The sequence below is a fragment of the Oryzias melastigma genome, linkage group LG12, assembly GCF_002922805.2.
Source record: "Oryzias melastigma strain HK-1 linkage group LG12, ASM292280v2, whole genome shotgun sequence".
In the NCBI taxonomy this organism is placed as follows: Eukaryota; Metazoa; Chordata; class Actinopteri; order Beloniformes; family Adrianichthyidae; genus Oryzias; species Oryzias melastigma.
The window spans coordinates 3,975,635-3,996,901 of record NC_050523.1 but is presented as its reverse complement, the minus strand read 5'-3'; the positions used below and the strand labels follow the sequence as shown (position 1 = coordinate 3,996,901).

Here is a 21,267-nt window from a genome sequence, read left to right as displayed (position 1 = left end):
CACACAGAAAGGTCCCAGCCGGGATTTGAACCGGGGCCTTCTCACTGTGAGGCGAGAGCGCTAACCACTGCGCCACCGTGCAGCCCCCTGCATTTCTCCTCATTGTAAATAAGTATTGTTTACATTCAGCAATAAAATATCTGCTCCTGTTGGTCAGTGATTCACTCATTTCCTTTTTTCTTTGGAATTTAAGGGTTAATTTAGACCCGAAAAGTCCTTTGGTCCGGGCCGAGTCCCGAACCTTGCGTTTGGTCTAAAGACCACGGTCGACAGGACATTTCTGTTTCAAACTAAAGCTTGTAAACAAAACCACGTGACTAAATATATCTTCAGTCATTGGCCAGTAATTATGAGAGCAAGGAGAGAAGAAATAATGGAAGTCCTACCCTTTTCAATCCCTGTCGGGATAGTTCACTTATTCAAACTATATTTCGCTTTTAAACGTCTGTATCAACGTCAGGTACAACACTTACGTTTGCTGCATTGGTACAGTGGAGGCATGCTGCTAGGAGACTAAGAACGCTCTGATAAGTGTTTATGACTTATAGTTTGTTGGCAAAACAGAGAGAGGCAATGTGTATCACGTTAAAAGTTGTTCCAATGAGCCTGCATTCATCCAACCAGATTTCAGTGAGTTGCTATGTCTCATCGTTGCTCCACTACCTTGTTTGCATCCCATAATGCCCTGCTACAGTGGCTGTTTTGGTTCAGTTGTTCCACCACGAGTTCCAAGTCTGTTCAGACTGAGCAAACCAGAGCTTAGTCTGATTAAAAACTAACCAAGACCACTTCAAAAGATGGGTCCAAGACCATTTCCTGGTTCTGGACCAGAGTCCGGTTGGATATCTCCAGACTGCAAATTTGTTCTCACTTATAGGATGAAACAAACTCTGGTTCACTTTAAGCGAACCAAATGTGTCCAGTCTGAATACACCCTAAAACTGAGAAACAAGGATATTTATAACAAGCAAAAAAAGAAAACCCTTAATGTTTAATGTGGATTGGATAACAAAATGTTTATGTAGATGTCATTTTTTCAGAAAATTATCTTCTTTGAGAAAAGATCCAAACACTAGAATACAAAGAAACATAGTCACTGGTAAAATAAAAAAAGATATCCATTAAATGTCAGTATGTTAAAAGAAGAGTTTAATGTCTTTCGGTTATTATTATTAAAAAATAAGGAAAGAACCCAGTTCTTTCAAATGTATGCTTAATACAGAAAAAAATAAGTTAAGAAACCAATCCTCAAGCTCTGATTTTGAAGTATTTCCAACAATATAACCATCATGCAGTAAATATTAGAACCATCATGTGAGTTCTCAGTATTCCTTCTTGAAAAATCCTTGGAAGAGAAACTGTAACCAGGAGAAGAGGTTGGAGAGCTAAAGGTATCAGACTTTAGGATTTTTTTTTTTTTTTATCAGACGACAGAAATATTTCAGAGTTGGAACGATAAAAACATTTAAAGGTTGTTAGTTGTGCCTAATTACAATGATTCATGTCTGTGCATTGTTCCACAGTTTGTTTCATATCTTTTTTAGGTGAAAACCTTTACCTAGTGGATGTATTTCCTATTAATGACCATCAAAAAGTCCTTAAGTCGAGATTACAAAATCATTACAGGCAGATATTTTATTTTCCCTACACACATTAGCAGTTCAATCAAACTGAAAGGGAAGACAGAGAAATGAAAATAGCTGTTTTTCAGTCACACATGTCCAATGAAGGAGTGGAAATTATGTGGCGCACTGACAAGGCCGTGGCAGATGATTTAGATCCATATTCACACACTGCCAGGGACCCGGCACCGAGAGCACAGCCAATTCAAATATAGCACAGACTCTTGGGAAAAAGTTTCCTTGAAAAACATGATTAATGGCCGTCCAGTGCGTTTCAGTCAGCATGCATGGCGTGACCAATGCAAACAGGTTTTCTTAGGCAACACGGTAACCTTTGCTCAGCTGGCAAATGCAGAAATCAGATGATGGTTTTGGCTTCCGATTTGTCCCGTTAAAACACAGGCTTTGTCTTTGTGCGGCTCCTAGAAAACATCCTACATCCATGCAGATTCCTAGAAGCAAACCAGAACCACATTATTGAGTTTAAACCACTGCAGACAGAACGTAAAACCACGCAGAATTCATTTAGCTCAATAGAAACTGGAGTTTGGGTCATTGCATCAGCGGGAGAGAGTTGGCTGAGTAAATTTGAGGCAGAGCTTTGAGCAAACAGTGATATAACTCTGAGCAAACATTCAGCGTATCACAATGTGCAGCAACTCGATGACAGTTCAGAGAACTGTTTGCTAATTTTGGTTCACATGTATGCTGGCACGAACCTTTTGACCCATAGGTGGTGTACACAATACCTGAAGTATAGCAGCACACCAAACATTTATGCTCTCTGCAGAGGGTGTCAGATTTCATCAGGGGGGTGCAGACGCAAGTCGAGACTCATGAAGCTGAGCGCTTTGAGCTGACATGAAAAAAACTCAACACCTGATGTCGAGGCTTTAATTCTTAACACCAGAGCTTTAGCTCCAGTGTTGACATTCTTGACGCACTAAACGTCCTTCCAGCAAATTCTAAAGCAGAGAAGAGAAGCCTTGAGCTGGTATGCAACACTTCATAGTGGCGAAGTACCTTGCGCTGTTTTAGTAAAGGAGATTTTCTCCAGGTCAGAATCAGCCAATTCACATTGATTACGTAAATTGTTGAAGATTTAAGTGTTATTTAGGTGTCGCCAGCTACATCTCCAGTGGTAAAGGGGTTGAACACACTCTTGCTTTTAGATGGATAGTTCTATATACAAAAAAAAGCTTTACCCCAGATTTACACTGGTCTACCTAGGACTGTAACAAGTATTTGGGTACTCGGATACTCGGGATCTGCTCCCGTATGAATATTCACAACGTCCAAGATTGCGTTGTGAGAGACAGATGTGAGACGTGGGGCATAACAGAGGCAATGTAAACATTCTGATTGATTAATAAACACGGCAACAGCAGCCGCAAAATAATGCACATTCAACTACCGGAACTCTTCAACTATTTACGCAATTAGCATAATTCAGAGAGATTCCAACACGGAGAAAAGCGGCTGTGCGTCGTTGTGCAACATTTGTCAAGTGTTGCACACATTGACATAGATATCAACACCACCTCACCCCAAACACCAAAGCTAAAGCATATAACCCTTTAGCACCAGAGCTAAAGTGTTTGTCTTTTTTTTAATGCTGGGTTAAACCGGTTAAATGCTTTAGAGTAGACAGAATAACAAAATTAAATTTAATTTTAACAGTAAATACTCAACTATCAAATGGATTCTGCATAATTTGGTGAATGCTCTACGTAAGTGCAACTAGTGTTTTACCACTTCCTGCCACTAGGGGAAAATCTTTTAAACAAATCTAAAAAACAATCTGAGGTGTGGCATCATTGAGTTTGCTTTTTAAAATAGTAAAGAAGCTAATAAAAACACACTGACACGTTCTTGGAGTAAATTATAGGCAGCAGAGAAAAATTATTTTTCAAGCTAGCAAGTTTATCACGACAAACTCGTATTGTCAACTTTAACCAGCAATTCTGTGTGCTGCTCCATTCATATTTGTTTTGCAGTTTGCAAAACTTGAGCCAACAGGAAGTTCTTTTTATAGTAGAAGGACTCAGTGATTTTCAAATTAAACCAGGAAGAGCATCTAAAAAAAAGCTAAATGCAGTAGAAACTTTTAAAAGGAGCAGCTAAAGAATAAGAATATTATTATATAATGACAAATATGGTAAAGAGATTGAAACTAGGGCATTCTCCGGGTGAGGGTGCAATGTGTGAATCTTATTCCTCCACACGCCACAAAAACACGAACATAGACTTTAGTACAACTTTAGTGAACTTTTGTCTCCAACAAGTTGCCGTCTGTTCCAGCGCTTCAAACTAAGTGAGCAATATTCTGTAACTTCACCATTCATTTCATTTTGCCGTCGCATCAAATAACATTTTCAGATGGACATATTTACCTTTAAAATCTCTATAACTCTTTAAGGAAAGTTTTTTTTTGACCAATTGAAGTCAAATGCAGCTGCAGACGTAAATAAAGAAAACATTAATGCTTTTTACAGATCTTCTTTTTTCAAATGACTGAAAAACAGTTTCAAATAGAGACTTAAACATCAAGAGAAAAGAAACTGTGTCGATGCTATAAAGACTTTATGAGCTCTGAATGTTGCAGACTTTCTCATTAAAAAAAGACGGAAAATACTGAGCTGGGAGTGAATATAACCGCCTCCCTGTTTTTAATGAATAGAAAACTAGGTCACTTTTTTCTTTAATTTTTTAGCCATTTAACAAGTACATTACTACTAATCCAGTTTAAAGACGAGAGCTTTTGATTCAAATAGATGTTTTGAACTAAAGCAGTTTTTAGTTCAGTCAAAACTGCAAGAAATATTGCAAAAATGTTATTTTCCGATCATTTTGTTTCATTTGTAGTTGTTACCTTGTGTTTTAAATGATTAATATAGACATTTTCTAAATAACAATAAAAATTCTTAGTTTTTTTTTCAACAAAAGGCTAAAAGGTTAAATGGTGAAGCCTCGTTTCCCACGCCTGAAGAATTTCCCGTTTCAACACAGATTTGATCCATAGATGGTTTCATGGTTGAGAAACTTTCTCAGAATTGAATTCCTGTTTTATCTCAATAATTTCATAACAGTTGAGGTTGGAGGCCAAGCATGAAGCAGTAGGTCAGCAGTGAGAGTCGGATACTGTCCTACAATAAACCCGACCGACCAACAGTCTTTCAGATACAAAACAAAATAAACTAAACTCCAGATTTTAAAGCAGGAGGTTCTGTGAAGTACAACAATCAGCAATGGTGCTTTTTGAACTACATCAGATGAGAAGAGATGAGTGACTGCACTGAAAATTTGAAGTACAGTTTACACAGCTTTTCCTGTGTACATAACTCTATTTTTCCTCTTTTTTGTGCAAAGAGCTTTGAGCCCAAAAAACCCCAAAAATCTGAAGGTACATTTATAGATGCGTAATCTATGAGTAATAAAGTTATCGTAGCAACACAAGAAAAGAGATTTATAAAAGTGATAGTGAAAAACTAAAGTTTTCAAAAAATGTGTACTTATATTTTGTATTTTTTTATTTACTTACCTACAAAGATTACCATCAATTCAAATGTATCTTAAATTAAAGCCCACTCCAATCAGCTTATGATTACTCTTAAAAGTGTTTTTAGCCAAATAGAGAAAAGGGATTTTCTTAGCATAGTTTCTGTAGAGCGGCAGTAGTTCATTAGAAATGTAGCTCCGAGTTGTGGGTGGGGCTATTGGAGCAGAGTAATCCCATCCCTACTTCCCGACATCCAACAGTTTTACACTCTTTCCCCCCGGAAAGATTACAACCCCGAGCTAACTTTACCATTACAACAAAAATGGTGATCATTATTGGACGTATTTAGTTTGGAGCCAAACGCCAGCCCAGACGAGGAAAATCAAGATGTACATAGATCTATTGTCTGCAAGTGGAAGCATTGGAATAGAGCAAAACAGGAGCTTGTGGCTTTCTACAGTTTTCTCCAACCATATTTTTGTCTATTGCTGATTCACAAAAATGTAATATAAAAATACTCAGGAATGCAATTTTAATCTTAGTTCTCTCTCATGTCCTCTATCATCAAAAAATGCAACAAAACCATGTTTAAAAATGACAAAAATGTGATTTTCATCAGAGTGACTTTTTAAGCCATAACAGATGAAGCATAAATGTGAACAAAGGGCTAATCCCTGGTATTATGGCCACATTATTAGTTACATATTATTTCAATCTGTTTACCTTGTTTATGAAGGTACCTTTAAGCCTGTTGAAGGTGGTTGATCTATTAATGGTTAGGCTTTCAATGAAGTGATGACTCTTTGTTCAGTGAATGTTTCAAACATCCTCGGCCAAAGAAAAAAGATTTAATAGGATATCTTGGGCTTAAGGCCAAGAAAACCCAACTATGTTTTATTTTGAACATTTAGAGTTTGTGCCAATAACTGTATATATAAGTGGATAGTGTGTGTTGGACGCCCTCACAAACATAAACACTGGACGATTGATGTCTGATGTCACCCGCAGTCAGAAGTTTGGCAAGAACATTGAGCCGAGTTTGCTCCGCCCACTTCAACAATAGGGTGGCAGATGGGCAGAACAAGAGGTGTCATTTTTTATGCTTCTTTTAGGTAGAAAGGTTATAGAAAAAAGGCAATATTGATGCTTGTTTTGGAGGTTTTACATTGGAGTGAATGTGTAATGCTTCAGCTTGGTTAGCTGATTTAAATTACTTTAGTATATGGACCTTCTTCTTCTTTTCCTTTCGGCTTTTCCCTTCAGGGGTCGCCACAGCTCGGCGTAGAATATGAATTTACGCGGGAACTGAACTGCTCAGCCAAGGTTTCATTTATACTCCACTTCTTGGTCATGGTGTTCGTTTGAAAGACCTCATGGATTTTGAACGTTCCTTATGCAGACAGAAAGGCAGTGTAGATATTGGATCTGCTCCAGAATTATGGGACTTTACGAGTCCCAGAAGTCAAGTAGTGAGCTAGCCTAAAAGTCCAAAGCTAAATTGACAGATTTAGCATTGAATTAAGTATGGCATTATTTATTAGTTAAAACTCCACGCATAAATAAGAACTCTCCACGTATGTTTCAAGCATTCCTTGCTGACAATTCAGACACCTGCGAGCGGAAGTAGACCATCTCTCACACCCGATGACAATGCAATATCCACAAATAAAATGTATAATTTTCCTGATACATGCGTCATATTCACGCGTTTCTTCGTCATTCGTCAATGTGCATAGATGTCTGTAGAGGGTTTTGGCCGACGGGTCTTTACGTGAATTCGGTTTTGAGCCGTTTAAAATTTTTCTTGCCCAGTTCATTCAAATTTTACGTAGTTTATTAGAAATTTATGCGTGAATCATGCGCAATTGTTCGTGATACTTGTGCGATCCATACCACAACTTTTTCCATGTATATTCACACTGTAAAAAGTGAAACATTGGATCAATAACAAAAGTTCTGTAATTTGTTACATTTAAAATTATTGTTTTTTTATTAAATTAAAATAAAAAATCAAACTCTTTTTTTAATTTGATAAAAACTAATATTTCCAAATGTAGCAAATTACAGAACTTTTGTTGCACATTGACCAATTTTTATCTATGCAATATCCACAAAATGTATGTAGCGGCTGTGTGACACGGCCTAAAGGTCCTGCAGTTTCAAGTTCCCTCTGCAGAATTCATTTTTTAAGTTTGAACCAACGTTTGCAAACAAAAACACCGATGCTTTTCCCAACAGTGAGTGAATGCATCAGGCAGTGTGGGCTCCGGTGTTTTCCAGGTACGCGCAGCACATGGCAAGGCCACACAATTCAGAAAAACAAGAACAAATATAAACCCAGTTCATGCCAGCCATTGCAATGGATGGAACACTAAACACTGTCAGAATGTGAATGACTGGAGCTCCAGAGCTTCAGGCTGGCCATTCCAAAGCATCTCAACAGCCATTCGTCTTGTCGGCTCTGTAAAAAGTCCAAAGCGTTGAGAGATTTGAGCCCGCTACAGCCGAGAGCGGGAAAACCAAATTCTAGATGTACTCTTTCAGACGAATAAAAAGCTCTAGAGGTCGCCTCATCAAAGATGTTCGTCTAGAAAAAGGCAGAAAATTTCCACTCGAGTCGGGTCGAGTTCTCGTTTTGAAACCTCTCGTAAGGAAATGGGACCTGGGCAGCACGCATTGATAGAAATCCAGGTCAGAAGTTATTTCCACACCTTAAACTTAAAATAGAAAACACTCAGCTCTGTGCCAGCGACAGTCTCATCATCCTCTTTCTTCATCTTTAGACTCAATGTTCTTTTAGGACCAACCCTGGACAGCAGAGAGCACTCTGGCATCACATTCAGAACCGACACAAAAGCTCTAACTGATAACTGGAGGAGAGCAAAATGTACCCAATTAAAAAGAGGGTTCAAAACAAACAGTCCCTCAAAGTGACGACCGGCGCCCCCTTACTGCTACTGAAGGACTGACGTGATAGAAACAGATAAAGAACCTGGATCAATCACTTATACCCAGTTTGGGCCTCAAGCAGTCTGGGATTTAAAATCTGCTCAGGATGCAGATTTTGTGAGACAAGTGATGTTTGAAAAGGATAAAACTCCCTTAAAACTTTGGAAAGTTGGAGCTTAGAACCTCTGTCACCCCAGGAGGAATGCTTCCCCTGCAAGAATTACATTATTTTTTTGATCAAACAGGCTAAATGATCAAATTTCTTAAGAAAAATTGCTAAAATTTTCATTCTACAGTTTACAGTCTATGGCATACGACAGGCATGTGTCAAAGTTGAGGCCCGGGGGCCGGATCCGGCCCCCTGTGTAATTCTATCCGGCCCTCCAGATCTTTTTATTTTATTGTTATTAATGGTCCGATATCGTCTTGCACTTATTTCTAACTTGTATAATTTTGACTAAATATATTTTTATGGAGAGTAAAATATTGAAAGTTATTTAAGGTTTAAGTTGATTTATTCTTGAATAATATTCCTGCCTTTTTATTATTCAGAATTATGTTAGAAAGTTACGGTTTTAAAAATTGGTATTCTGCTAGCTTTTTGGACTATTTTAGCATTACTTTTCATCTTCATGCTAGCTGTTTTGGCTAACGTATTTTTTTTTTTTTTTTTTTTTTAGGTTTTTAGGCTAATTTGGAGTTTAGCTAATATTTTAGCTGGCTGTCAACTTCTGCGTCTTCTCTGGCCAAATTCAGCTTACAACATTCCCACGAGCATTATTGCAGGTAAGGCTATATATCTAGTTTATAATAATGTTAAAAAGTTATGGTTTTAAAGTTTTAAAATTGGCATTCTGCTAGCTTTTTGGACTATTTTTGGCATTTACTAAGTTTTTTTTTAGGATATTTTGGAGTTTAGCTAATATTTCAGCTAACCAAAGTTTTCTTTTTTTTGTTAGGCTAATTTGGCATTTATCTATTAACTTTAATGCTTTTAGCTGCCAAATTCAGTTTACAACATTCCCACTAGCATTAGCGCAGGTAATGCTACATATCCAGTTCATAATTATGTTAAAAAGTTTGTTCAATACATGTTTATCCTGTTCGGCCCTTGAGCTAAGGTGTGTTTTGGATTTTGGCCCCTTGTCCGATTGAGTTAGTCACCCCTGGTCTAGAAAGAATCATCTTCCAGACTCACTCATTAGTACTTGTAATAAATTAAACGTTAAAATCTTTAAATTTTCTCACAAATCTTAAGGTGAACACCAATATCTGTAAAAGAAAGTTACCTTCAGCCTCAGAAGAGTAAAAACAAAGTAAACACTGCCCCCTGCTGGACCAGAGAGAAACTGCAGCCGCACACTTTTAGCAAACAGTTTTATTTGTATTAAAGGTTACAGAGCACCAGATGTTTGATCTGCCAGAAACCAGCAGCACAGAGGTGGAGTTTCACAACAAGCACGTTTGGTGGATGTTTGTACAATAAAGACTTAATTTATGTTTACTAGAACCAAACTTTTCTCATGGAGGATTAATTTAATTTAAAACACAATTCCACTGAAAGACACGTCACAGATTTAGGGGGGCGGGTTTCCCAGTTTTCCTCACTCAGGGCGGGTCAGTCACATCGACACACAAATGTCCATCCAAAAAGGGAAAATAGTCACACAGCGACAAACAAAAGGGAGAATTCTGCACTGGTTCTTTGGTGTGATGTTCTGGACCTGAACAGAGTAAGAATCAGAGCTAAGATGAGGGACGGTGAGGTGGAAGGGGTTTGTTGGGGAGGTGATGCGACTACGATCGCTTTTTCCTGCTTTCTAAATTTCGGAAGTTGGCCGGCCGGATCTTCATCTCGGCAAACTCGATGGAGTGTTCGTGTCCTTTCCAGTGGAACCAGTTGATCCCCTGAGGAATTCAAGAGATATACGCAGAAATGTGCTTAAAAAATAGAGGTGATTGAGTCAATAAGAGCGGCCCATAAAATCTACACAATCTGAACTTTATTAATAGAGATGATATCCAATAAAACAATTTTATTGCAGATGTACGTACCTTACTATGACTGCTGTCCCCGTATTTCCCCATTAAGTTGACACGATGACAGTTTTTATACCAGAAGGCTCCTTTGTAGGACAGGGCGCAGTTGGTCACGGCGATGTCATTATCATTATCGTATGTGGAGAAGGGCCGGCCCTGGTGGTAGGTCATGGAGTCACCTGGTGGGAGGCATTAAAGTAGAGGACCCGGTTATGGTTCTGCTGATGAAAAACTCGCTTTTCCTAAGATGGATTCATTCAATCCTTTTTTATATTAAACCTTTGAAACGGTCCCAGGAAAAACCAAAGACATTAAACTTCTCTTTAATGAGAACAGAGGAAATGTCATGCAGTGAACCACTAAACACTCTAAATGAAGGATTTTCTCTGAATAAGACCAAAAAAAAAAGATTTTTCTCAGGAAACTTGAATAATGTTATGTACAGTTTTATAGTAAACAGATGTACGGTTCAATATGACATTCCAACTTCACGATTCTAGAAGCATTCTCTTTAAGACTTTATAAATTGTAAACCAAATTTTATTGTTTTTCATTAGGGAATCTGTATTTCCTTCTCTGTTTTTAAGTATTAAGTTTTAAAGAGAACTACATTTTGCATTTTGAAATTATTCAAAACAGCTGAAAAGCTTAACCTAAATGACAACTGTAGACATTAAATTTGACCTTCTTTTACCTGGATCTGAAAAGTTTTATTACACGTTTTCCTTTTGTTGCTGTTTTGTTCCTTTATGCTATTCTTTTATGTGATTTGTACTTGTTGCACATGGGAAATATACAGATGAGAAAAGATTAGATTAGATCAAGATGAGACACAATCAAGACGAGATAAGATATAGTTGAATTAGATCAAATCAAGACGAGCCAGCTTAAGGCGTACATCAAGACAGGTCAAAAAGAGGTTTATTCTTCTCAAGTCTGAAGAATTAAAAATTTGACCTAAAAAGCTAAGTAATGTTTTGAATTGCAGAAATATAACCACACATTGTTGCAGTCCCCCAACTAAGCATACCGTTGTTAGCATTGCACACAAGACAATGTATAAAATTTTTAGAAAACAGATAATTCTTCAGCAACTCTCATTAAAAATAATGACAATTATTAGCCAATTTTTGACAAATAAAGGATAATTTTGGCAAATAATTTCTAAATCTGTGCCAGATTTATTTGATTTCTGTTTAAATGTGTCACTGCAGCACAAATGTGATGACATTTTCTGAAGCTGCAGTTGAGCTCATGGCCACCAGGTGACAGGTTTTTGAAAGCGCTCACTATTCAGGGATCACAAAGTTGAATACAAACGTTATTACCAGTTCAGATTGCAGAGTAAAGACCTTTTTAAAGATTTTTTTAATGCTGAGATTGAGCATGCTCCAACTCCAAAAGTGCATAAATCCTAAAAACTTCATACATTTTTTATGAAAATTGATCTTTAGTTGTAAGATCTCCTCTTAAACCAGCCACCAATTCACTGTTCATTAACATTTAGCCACTTCCCTTAACCCTCAGACACAAATTTCCTGCATCCCCCACTCATCTTCAAACCCACTTTACATGATTATGACCATTTATGGCATAAAAAAATAATTTGTTTGGTCCCTTTTAACTGAGACAAGCCCGTTTCCTGTTTCTAAACTCTTTCCATCTAAAACACTTTTCTTAAAGGAATCATGGGTAAAATTTTAAGGAAAATGTTTGTCCTCTATTAAGGAGTGTGATTGGAGACTCTGTGGTTTTGATCCTCTGCTGCACAGTTTAAATCTGTTCTCAATGAAGGTGGAGCTTTCCATGATCCAGTCAGTTTTCAGAAAAAGAACAATATTTCCATGATTTCCCAGCTTGCATCAATGCAAAGTCACCAAGTCCACCCACATCTGCATTTCTGAAACTCCAAATTTATTCGATTTTAACCCTTTAATACCAAAGATGTTGCTGGTGATATCTTTGAAATTCTTTGACATCCCATAACTCTTCTACCATTTATGCGATCAGCTAATTCATATATAGAGAAAAAGAGCATCTTTGCATCATATTACTGACGTTAAGTGTCGCATTTTTGACAGTATCAGCTGATTTAGTGCTTTAAAATGTTGCAAATTGCCCACTGGAATGACATTCATTTTATAAAAGGTTGAAGAGTTACGGAATGGTTAAAACCCTACAGTTAGCTTAAGATTGTAAACATTTTTAAAGCTGGACAGTATTGTCGTTACAACCCAAAGATTGAGGCAGCTCTTACCTGCAGTTCCGCTGTACGCTCCTATGTTGATCTTATAGCGCGATCTGGGCTCTGAAATGGTGAACTTGTCGTATTGGGCGTAGGCCGACTCCCCCTTGTCCTTCAGGTCCACCCGAAGCTCATAGTGTCCCAAAGCTGTGATTTTGTGTAGACTGGAGAGGCCTGTAACCCAGGTTCAGAGCTGTAAGTGATTGAAGATGAGAACAGATAAAGCTGTGGAGAAATGGAGCGGCCGTACCCAGCCAGAACTCATCGTTCATGTTCCCAAAGCCAGCCGTGTAGTTCTTCCAGTTCCTGAAGAAATCCAGCTTTCCGTTCTGACGTCTGAGGAAAACCTGAAGAGGAGAGACGAAGGTGAGTTGGCTTCACTTTTCTCAGGAAAAGCTGCTTGTTTTTCTAAACAGGAACTTGGCGTCTCACCATCCAGCCGCCTCCGTCTGTGCTCATGTCACAGTAAACCTGGATGGGAAGGCTCTCCTCGCCTCCGATGTAGATGGTGTAAAGACCAGAGGTCGTCTCTCCGTTCAGTAAAATCTGAGCGCAGTCCCGCGGCCGTCTGTACAGCTGGCCAACTGAAGGGTGCAGATTCAAAAATAACTGACCCTCTGAGGTTATATGAGCAGATCAATGTTTCCCACCTCTACAGGTGAGCAAAAAAGTGCTTTTTTTCCATCCTTACACGTGGAAAAGACGGTGGTGACGAAGCGACTCCTCTGTGGTCCGGCAATGGCCTGCAGGCGGACGCTGTACTCTGTGGAGCCGGTCAGCTGGGACATGCTGTAGGAGGAGGCTGTGGGGCTCAGCATCACCTCCTGCAGACAAGCATCCCTTCTCAGCAGAATTCTACTCCTAAATCCAAACTACAGATCTCTCTGCTCTGCTTTACCAGCTTTACTGCACAAATGTGTAAATATTTGAGATTGCATAAAAGTCCAGCTTTTATCTCTTCAACGTCAGTTTGATGTGTTTTTATCATCATTTGTGCACCACAGAACATCCAAAAATGTATAGATTAAACCTTTTAGCTTTTTCCCACAACTTTAAGGTGAACAAAAAGTAGGTTTTATCGTCAATAAACTGTTGTAAAAGATCGTTCCATACAGCAACGGTGGCAACACATGAAAAACAGGATTTTATGTAAAAATAATACCTTCAATACTATTTCATGAAATTAAAGAGACTTTCAATATGTTAGAAGATTATTGGAAATACCTACAACTGAGAAGTACTCTGAAATGATCTCAACTTAGTACAAAAAGAGATTTGGATTCAAGAACGGCTAAACTCAACTAATATATATAAAAAAAACTATTAAGCAATCCAAACAAACTTTTTGATAGCTTGAGTTTGGTTTGGCTTAATTTTCATACATCCAATAAAAAGACAAACATATAGGAACTGTAAAAACACATTATGTTAAATAGTCAGAATCGTGGTTCAATCTATCAATCGTTGAGGTTGATTCCTAATGGAATCGGATCGCCTTCTAAACGATCCACAGCCTATGTCCCTACAGGCCTCAAAATAAGAACTAGATTAAACTCATGACAGAGACTGCTTCATTTGAAAGCCTAATTGCTCATGTGAATAATGTGATTATGTGAATAATGTCCAGGTTTAAAAAAGTTATTTTCATTAGATTGACTCATTCATAGGAGTTTGATGGTGGATGGAGTCTTACTTTATCACCACACTTTCATACAGTAATTTATACCAAGCCAGGAAGTACCAAATGTTGCAATTCTTCAAAAGACCACTTGAGGCAGGCTTCACAACACAACAATTTTCTACTGATTCTTATGTGACAAAAACAAACAAACTTTACTTAAAGAAACGCCCTTGATGTTTGCTAATTTATTTCCCAAGTATGACAATTGTTGGGGTTGGGGAGGTTTTTGAAAATATAATTAAAAAAATGTTATTACAGTTTAAATTTGTGCAACTTTAGGGGCACTCCATTAGTGCTGCCACAAACTGATTATTTTGATGGTCAACTAATCGCAGATTATTTTTGCGATTAGTCGACTAATCGGGTCATACACAAAGTGGATGTAAAACACACATCTTAACCATCATTAGCTTTAAACTAACAGAAAATAAAGACACTTACGTTGATAGTTTGACTTGTAATTACTTAATTGTGCAGTCTCTGTCCCTCATTTGTTTCTGGTATTAAAACAAAATTAAATCCAATAAGGTCGGCATCTGAAACAACTGAACTATTTTTCACAAAAAACAAAGTTTTGGTTTCGCTGACTCAAATATAACAAAAGTACATTATTTGGTTCTGAACGGTCACAACTTTGTTAAATTTTACTACGCTCTGACTCCATATAGTACAAAGTAACGACTAATTGACTATTGAATTAGTCATTTACAATTTCAATAGTCGATGAGTCACAACAACAACAACAATGGAGTCATCCAGTAGCTAATTTTTTTTGCATTGGTTTTGGTACTTCATATATACAAAGCATTAAATGTTGTTTGAGGAAAATATTGCTTAAAAGGAATACAGCGATTTTTTTGTTGTAATGACCCTTCGAAAATCAACGAGTTTCAAAAGTTTACGGTCCTTCCCTTTTTCTATGGACCTTCAACTAACAGGGGCCAAAAAATGGTTCAATGGACTGAAAATGGTTAAGGAATCCATTTTTATAATGGAAACACCCAAAATACTAGACTGGACCGTACCGTACTGCTCAGTCGAAACAAGGCTTAACTATCCAGTTTCAGACTTCACATCCGTCATCCAAAATCCTATGTACATATGTCACTGTGTCTTTACTTTTGATCAATTTGGGCAAAAACACAAAAGTCTGACCTAAACTCAGAGAAACTGATTTGACAGGAAGCTGTGCAGGAAGAAAACCTACGGTGAAGAAACTTTATTAAATTTCTGTTCAGTCTTATATTTTTATTTTCCAGGAAGTAAAAAACACAAAAAGAACTAAACCATTTTCTTTTGTTAATGTAGTAAAAAGATCATCTTCCTGATGATGTTAGGTTAGCTTCTACTTTAATCACGTTCTGCAAAAACCTTTTTATCTTCAAGTTAGTCAAGAGTTAAATCCCAATTCCCTCGTCTGCAGTGTTTTTTCTGACGTACCCTGATTACGGCGTCAGCAGAGGAAAAGCTCAGCATGTAACCGGTGACGGCGGCCTGAGGAGGTTTCCAGGTCAGAGTGGCGCTCTCGATTTGGATGTTGGTGGCCGTCAGGTCACGAGGAGGGTCCACGTCTGCAGAGGCAGAGTCGGATTTAAATGCAGCAGTCAGCGGAGCTGCAGGCGTGAAGGGTGCTCCAGCTGCGTGCACACCCACCTGTGGTGAACTCTGTCACTGCAGAGGCGCTCTTCTGAGCTCCTTTTACACCGTAGACTCCAACCGAGTAGGTGGTTCCTGGAAGCAGCGAGTGCATCTGGAACTCCACCGTGTTCCCAGAAACATGCTTGACCACCGGAGAAACTGCGGGGAATCCAACCGTGTAATCATCACCCGCTCACCTTCACCTAGCTTGTTTTATTTAATATAAAACACACCTGACTCAGCGCTCAAGGTGATGATGTAGCTATCCACCGTGGCTACAGACGGTTGCCACAGCAACAGGGCAGACACATCGGTGATGTTGACAGCGGCCAGACTCTGCGGGCTGTCCAGCGCTTCAGGACACAAGCAAATATTTATTTTTCCTGGTTCTATATCACTTTCGACAAAAATCAGAAAAACCCAACCTAACCTGTGGTGACGGTGTCTCTGCTGGGCTCACTCTCTTCCAGACCCTTCACGGCGTTCACTGTCACAATATACGTTTTTCCAGGAATCATATTAACCAGTAGAGACTGGGACGCGCTGCCATCCGCTGTCACGATCAGCGGGCTTCCTTTGAAGGACAGAAGAACAAACGAGATGTAAAAAAAAAAGTGTCCAGTAGATGCTCATTTTGGCTCCTGTTAATGAGATTTTTGTCATATTTAGGAGACAGAACTTTTTTTTTTTTTTAAATTTGAAGTTCTTTGCAATCCTGTTTTCTTCCAAGAATATTTTCACAACTCTAAAACGTAAAGACAAAGTCAGATATTAAACTCACAAGTCAGATCAAAACGGACAAAAGATAAAGGTAAGGTATTTGTTGTTGATGAGAAATGTTTTTTACTTGTTTAATGGCCTGCTTGCTAGCTAGCAATCGTTGAATTCCTAAAGTTGTTATCAGTGACAAAAACTGAGCTTTGTTTGGCTAATTTAGGTTAAGAAACATGATATATGAAACTGATGTTGTGGAAGCAATTGCCAATGGACAATTAATAAATATTGTCATAAATTGGGATTCAAATTCTGCTAGAGTTAACTACCCATTACAGTTTACAATAATAAAGGTCCTTAAACAGCATCTTGTCCATGGCCCTCACAAAGATAGAAAGGGCCTCGTCTCCAACAACAAGCTTAAAAATTATTATCAATAAAGTCAACACTAGTTAACACTATTTTTGTGGTAAATATACTACTATTTTGTACATTTTAAAAGGTTTTATGAAAATGGACTGAATGCTTGGAATGCTTATCCTGTACATTCCAATTTTTTTATGTTTTAGGCTGAGGAAAGTTGGGTGCAGTGGGGTTTTGTCCTCTATTCTCATTTACTTCTCTTACATTCTTTATTATTTATTTTTTTTACCCATCTATGCTTCTGTTTGATGCAGTGCAATTCATGCATTGTTCCTCTTTCAGATTCCTGGTGGATGGTCTGCTTTTGTTCTTGGAGGTGGACCTCACCTCTGGTTTGTCGTGGCTGTGGGCCTCGCCCCCGTTCGTACCCCAGTTCTATCTAGATGAACACTTCAGATATGTAGTAGTAGAGTTAGATAAGCTAATTCTTCTTTAACAGTCCTGGTACATCGCCTGCTTGTATCCCTCCTTCATGTGTGAACATCCCTCAGGTTTCTTATTTTTTCCTGGAATCAGTTTTTTTTTTTTTCCTTACCAAGTTTAACAATCAGCTATTGTTTATATTTTGTGTTTATATTTTCTGCTTTTGTATAATTACCAGTATGAAGACAATTGTTTGTGATGTTGGGCTATATAAATAAAATTACATTGATTTAGGCTGCTTTTTGAAGGTCAGCGTGAATTAGGCTAAAGAAAATATTTCCCAGAGGCGTCGATTGTTGAGAATAAGGTCAACGCTCTGTGCTGAGGCAGAGCTGAGATGACCTTTCTCTAACCCATTGATGTGAATCAGCTCTGACCGAACACTGACCTCCTCCGAAGGGCATGTAGGTGATGCGGTAGCTATCCACCAAAGAGCCCAGTGTGGACCAGTGAACCACAGCGGTGGAGTCGGTCACATCAGAGAACCGGAGGCCTCTTGGAGAGCTCAAGCCTAGCAGAAAAAAGATAGAAACCAAATGTCAGGCCAAACCTATGAGAGGATATTTGATAGGACTTGGGGGGGGGGAAGCCTAAACAGGAGATATAAAAGTGGTTAGTGGTCTGTAAAAGGGCCTAAAGTGGAGTAGTTAGTGTCACATGTTATGCTTCCATCTACCTGTCTGAGCGACCACTGTGACAGGTTGGGAGCGTTGTTCCAGACCGACACCAAAAAGCTCGATTTCATACTCCGTGCCACTCATGAGACCTGTAATCACCTTAGTTCTCTCGTCGCCGCGAGTGTTGTACTCATGAGGGTGAGCTAATCTTTTGCTGTCCCTTAATTTGATCACAAATCTGTCAAATAGGTCTTCATCTGCCGTCCACGACAGACGGAAACCGTCTGTGGTGATATCCGAGACGAAGAGATGATCCACCTCCGGCTCAGCCTCTGGTTAGACAGGGAGACATTAGAGCTTTTGGTATTTTTTTCCAGCAATAATGATCTACGGATGTGGGTTTAGAAGAAGTCAGCCTAAAGCTTTTTGTCCACCATCTCTAATCCGCCATGCTCGTTAGTGAGAATCAGATGAAACCAGAGCAGAGAAGCATCTCAGCAAAAGTTTTAATTCATGTTAGTAACTGATCCACTGAAGGGAGTTCCTGAGGACCAGCCGTGATGCATTTAAAGCCCAGAACACACGCTTGGAAAAAAAAAAGTAAATCAACAGATGTTTCTTGCTCAATAGATCTGTTGATTTCAGTGTTTTCCTGCAAGAACGTTTGGTTTCAGCTCAGCAGGAGCCAACAGCAACGCGGTGGAGTTTCTCCTGCATGTGACCAATTGAAGTGAAGGAAAACACCAAAAATATGAAAACAAAACAAAATTTGCTTGTTCATATTTTGGAGGGAAAACAAATAAGATCTCCACACTCCTGCACACAGAAACAGCTGCATCACAAGGGAAAAAAAGCTTAAAATGAAGGTCATTCTGGAGAAAAGTTCAGTTATTAATCACAGTTGGGGTTAAATAAGAGGACTGAGCAAAGCTTCATCATCAAAACATGGCGGCTAACCATCAGAAATGCCTTTAAAAACAGATTTTTATGTTTTTTGTTCCATGTTTGACGCTGAAACTTCACATCAGGATCATAAAAACAGCAACTTCAGCAAAGAAACTGAACTGCTGGGCCTTGCAGTGAACTGGGGGCGGTACCTGTCACAGCCACTGTGGTCAGAGGCCGAGAGAGCAGCCCCGACTCTGACACCCCCGTCAGCCTGACATCATAGCCTATGCCGGTGATGAGGCCCCAAATGTCCAGGTGGCTTCGGTTTCCCGGCACAGTGAACTCCTGAGGCTCCAGCAGCCAGCCCGAGTCTGTCACCACTATGTGGAAGTGGCTAAAGCCGCCACCAGGGGGTGCTAACTTCTCCCGCTGTGTCACTTCCCAAGAAACCCGGAAACCGTAGGGGGTGACGTTGGAAATGGTCAAGTTTTCTACTTTAGGCAAAGGAGCTGGGAGGGAGGGGGTGGGTGTGATTGGATAAGATTTGATTAGGAGGAAATGTGTGCAACTGTTGCAAAAGTAACTTCTTCCAGTGATTGTAGAGGCAAAAAATGACAGTTTTCTATTCCCCCAACCTTAAAATACCAATTTAAAACATGACATGCATAGAGTTTCACAATATCCTGAAGAACCATCAAATTTTAGTTTAAATGAAAACTAAAAAAAATAGAATCAGCATTTTGCTAACAGGCGTCTGCATGTTAGTTTCTGTCGCGCACTATCTATAGTTAGAGCTGGTGTCAAGGTTAGGGCGCACTTCCCTAACAGATTATTCTTAAACTATTAGGGAGTTTTGCAGAGAAATAAAAAAAGGCAGGGTACACAAAAGCAGCAGCAGCAGTAACATTTGCAGAATGCTAATGCAGAAGTACTATGCTATTTAAATTCAGACACAACATGGAGCCAAAGTTTGAGCTAATTCTGTGTAATGAAGTATGAAGGAGTTTAAGATAAAGTGTGAAATAAACTCTTAAGTTGGAATATTTACCTTTAAAGAGCCGGCATCAATGCTTAAGTTTTTGTACCATCCCAAAGTAAATTATACTTTACTTTGATATAACACCAACTTTTGCCTGTTATTCTGATATATTTCATCTTAAACTAAACATAATATCCATCAGACAGTTATAGTGTCCAAAAACGCAAAGACAACAGTTGATAAAGTCATTATGGTCAATGAAACTGACTTCATCATTGACAACTTCCCTTTTTTCTAAGTTTATGGTTAAGTTTGGCCCGGGGAAACCAAGAACCACGTCTATACTTAGGCTGCTATAGTCTCAAACTAAATGCTCTGCAGAGTGAAAACAGTGATTGATTTTAAAGACTATTATTTAAATGATGAAATAGTTTTTTTAAATGATCTGGATTGGAAATGACAAGTTGGTATAATTTTTGTTCTTTTTTTCCTTCTTTGTAGCGCCCTGAGGCAATTCTTTTAGGATGTTGGCTTTTATAAATAAGAGAAATGAAATGGAAATCCATCTACAGAAATAGAGTTCAGCAGACAGAAACTCCTCTGTGGGAAAGCAGATTCAGACTTTGTACAGAAAACTCAAACTTAAATGTTCTGGGCTCAAGAAAACACATCTACGAAGGGCCTAGTGATAACATGTAGAAGATTTTTTTTCACTTTTGCAACATGTCCTTTACTTATTTATTTTAATATATCTTTTCATAAACATTTAATTAGCGAGGTTTACTTAATTGTAGAGATGCCAAGCCAATCTGAGAGAAAAACAGGATCAATTCTGATAATAAGGACAGAATCAGATAAAGTGCACAACGGTCTCTAGTTGATTGTTGGAGTTGCGTCCTAAAACTCACTATAGGCACTCTTTGACTCTGGATGTTGTAGATCAAAAGGAAAGTGAACTTTATATGTGATCCAGAAGTAAAAAATTTAATTGTTTGAAATCTGATTCAAAACTTTACGGTCAATTTAAAACAACAATGTACTACAACTGGAAACTCTATGCCAGTTATTTATATATATATATAAAAGTCATTAGAGATTATACTAAACACCTGATTCTAATTTGTTGATCTACTTCTGTAGGGGGCTGAGTTGCGGAGCGGATTTTAGGGAAAAACCGGTAGCTCTCGAGGTGCAGCAACAAAACAGCTGGAAATGCACTAAAGATACAAGTGAAATACGCAGTACCTGTGACAGCGTGAGCTAACACAGACGCTGTGCGGCGCCCGTAAGAAATACCGTACAGTTCGATATCATAGGCCGTATCGTCTGTCAGGTTGGGGATTGTAAAGTTGCGGGCCTCGGCGGGCAGTTTGAACTCCAGCGTATCAGACTGTTGATCACTGACCCGGATTACAAAGCCATCAAAGTGGCCCGACACGGTCCTCCAGGACAAGCTGAGGTTATGTGGGCTCACAGAGGAAGCCGTCAAGAGCCCCAATTGCGGAGAGTCCTCTGAGCAAAAAGAGAACACCACCTGTGGGTTACATGT

The 21,267-nt window shown here is 38.8% G+C and overlaps 1 protein-coding gene and 2 long non-coding RNA genes across 7 annotated transcripts in view; 2 read left to right on the top strand and 1 right to left on the bottom strand.

Moving 5' to 3' along the window:
• Positions 1-8,805, top strand: part of LOC112162972 — a 30,624-nt gene extending 21,819 nt beyond the window's left edge. Inside the window, exon 4 of one of the 2 annotated variants that reach the window (XR_004948754.1) lies at positions 8,759-8,805. This is a non-coding gene — a long non-coding RNA (uncharacterized LOC112162972). Of the gene's footprint in view, positions 1-8,750 lie in introns of both variants that reach the window. The other variant, XR_002922204.2, reaches the window with a different exon arrangement.
• Positions 8,799-13,318, top strand: LOC112162973. The gene is made up of 2 exons (XR_004948753.1): positions 8,799-8,856; positions 9,464-13,318. It is a non-coding gene; the product is annotated as an uncharacterized LOC112162973 (long non-coding RNA).
• Positions 9,431-21,267, bottom strand: part of LOC112162971 (tenascin) — a 76,465-nt gene continuing 64,628 nt past the window's right edge. For 2 of the 4 annotated variants that reach the window (XM_036214399.1, XM_036214400.1), the window contains 14 exons: positions 20,964-21,230; positions 18,949-19,248; positions 17,911-18,183; positions 17,623-17,745; positions 16,105-16,248; positions 15,908-16,027; positions 15,690-15,833; positions 15,477-15,607; positions 13,047-13,179; positions 12,788-12,939; positions 12,606-12,702; positions 12,368-12,529; positions 10,126-10,289; positions 9,431-9,978 (listed from right to left, as the gene is read on the bottom strand). In XM_036214399.1, coding sequence (XP_036070292.1) covers positions 9,868-9,978; positions 10,126-10,289; positions 12,368-12,529; positions 12,606-12,702; positions 12,788-12,939; positions 13,047-13,179; positions 15,477-15,607; positions 15,690-15,833; positions 15,908-16,027; positions 16,105-16,248; positions 17,623-17,745; positions 17,911-18,183; positions 18,949-19,248; positions 20,964-21,230 — 2,321 coding nt within the window. In that variant the 3' untranslated portion in view covers positions 9,431-9,867. The remainder of the gene's footprint in view (positions 9,979-10,125; positions 10,290-12,367; positions 12,530-12,605; positions 12,703-12,787; positions 12,940-13,046; positions 13,180-15,476; positions 15,608-15,689; positions 15,834-15,907; positions 16,028-16,104; positions 16,249-17,622; positions 17,746-17,910; positions 18,184-18,948; positions 19,249-20,963; positions 21,231-21,267) is intronic. The other 2 variants (XM_036214401.1, XM_036214402.1) reach the window with 2 other exon arrangements.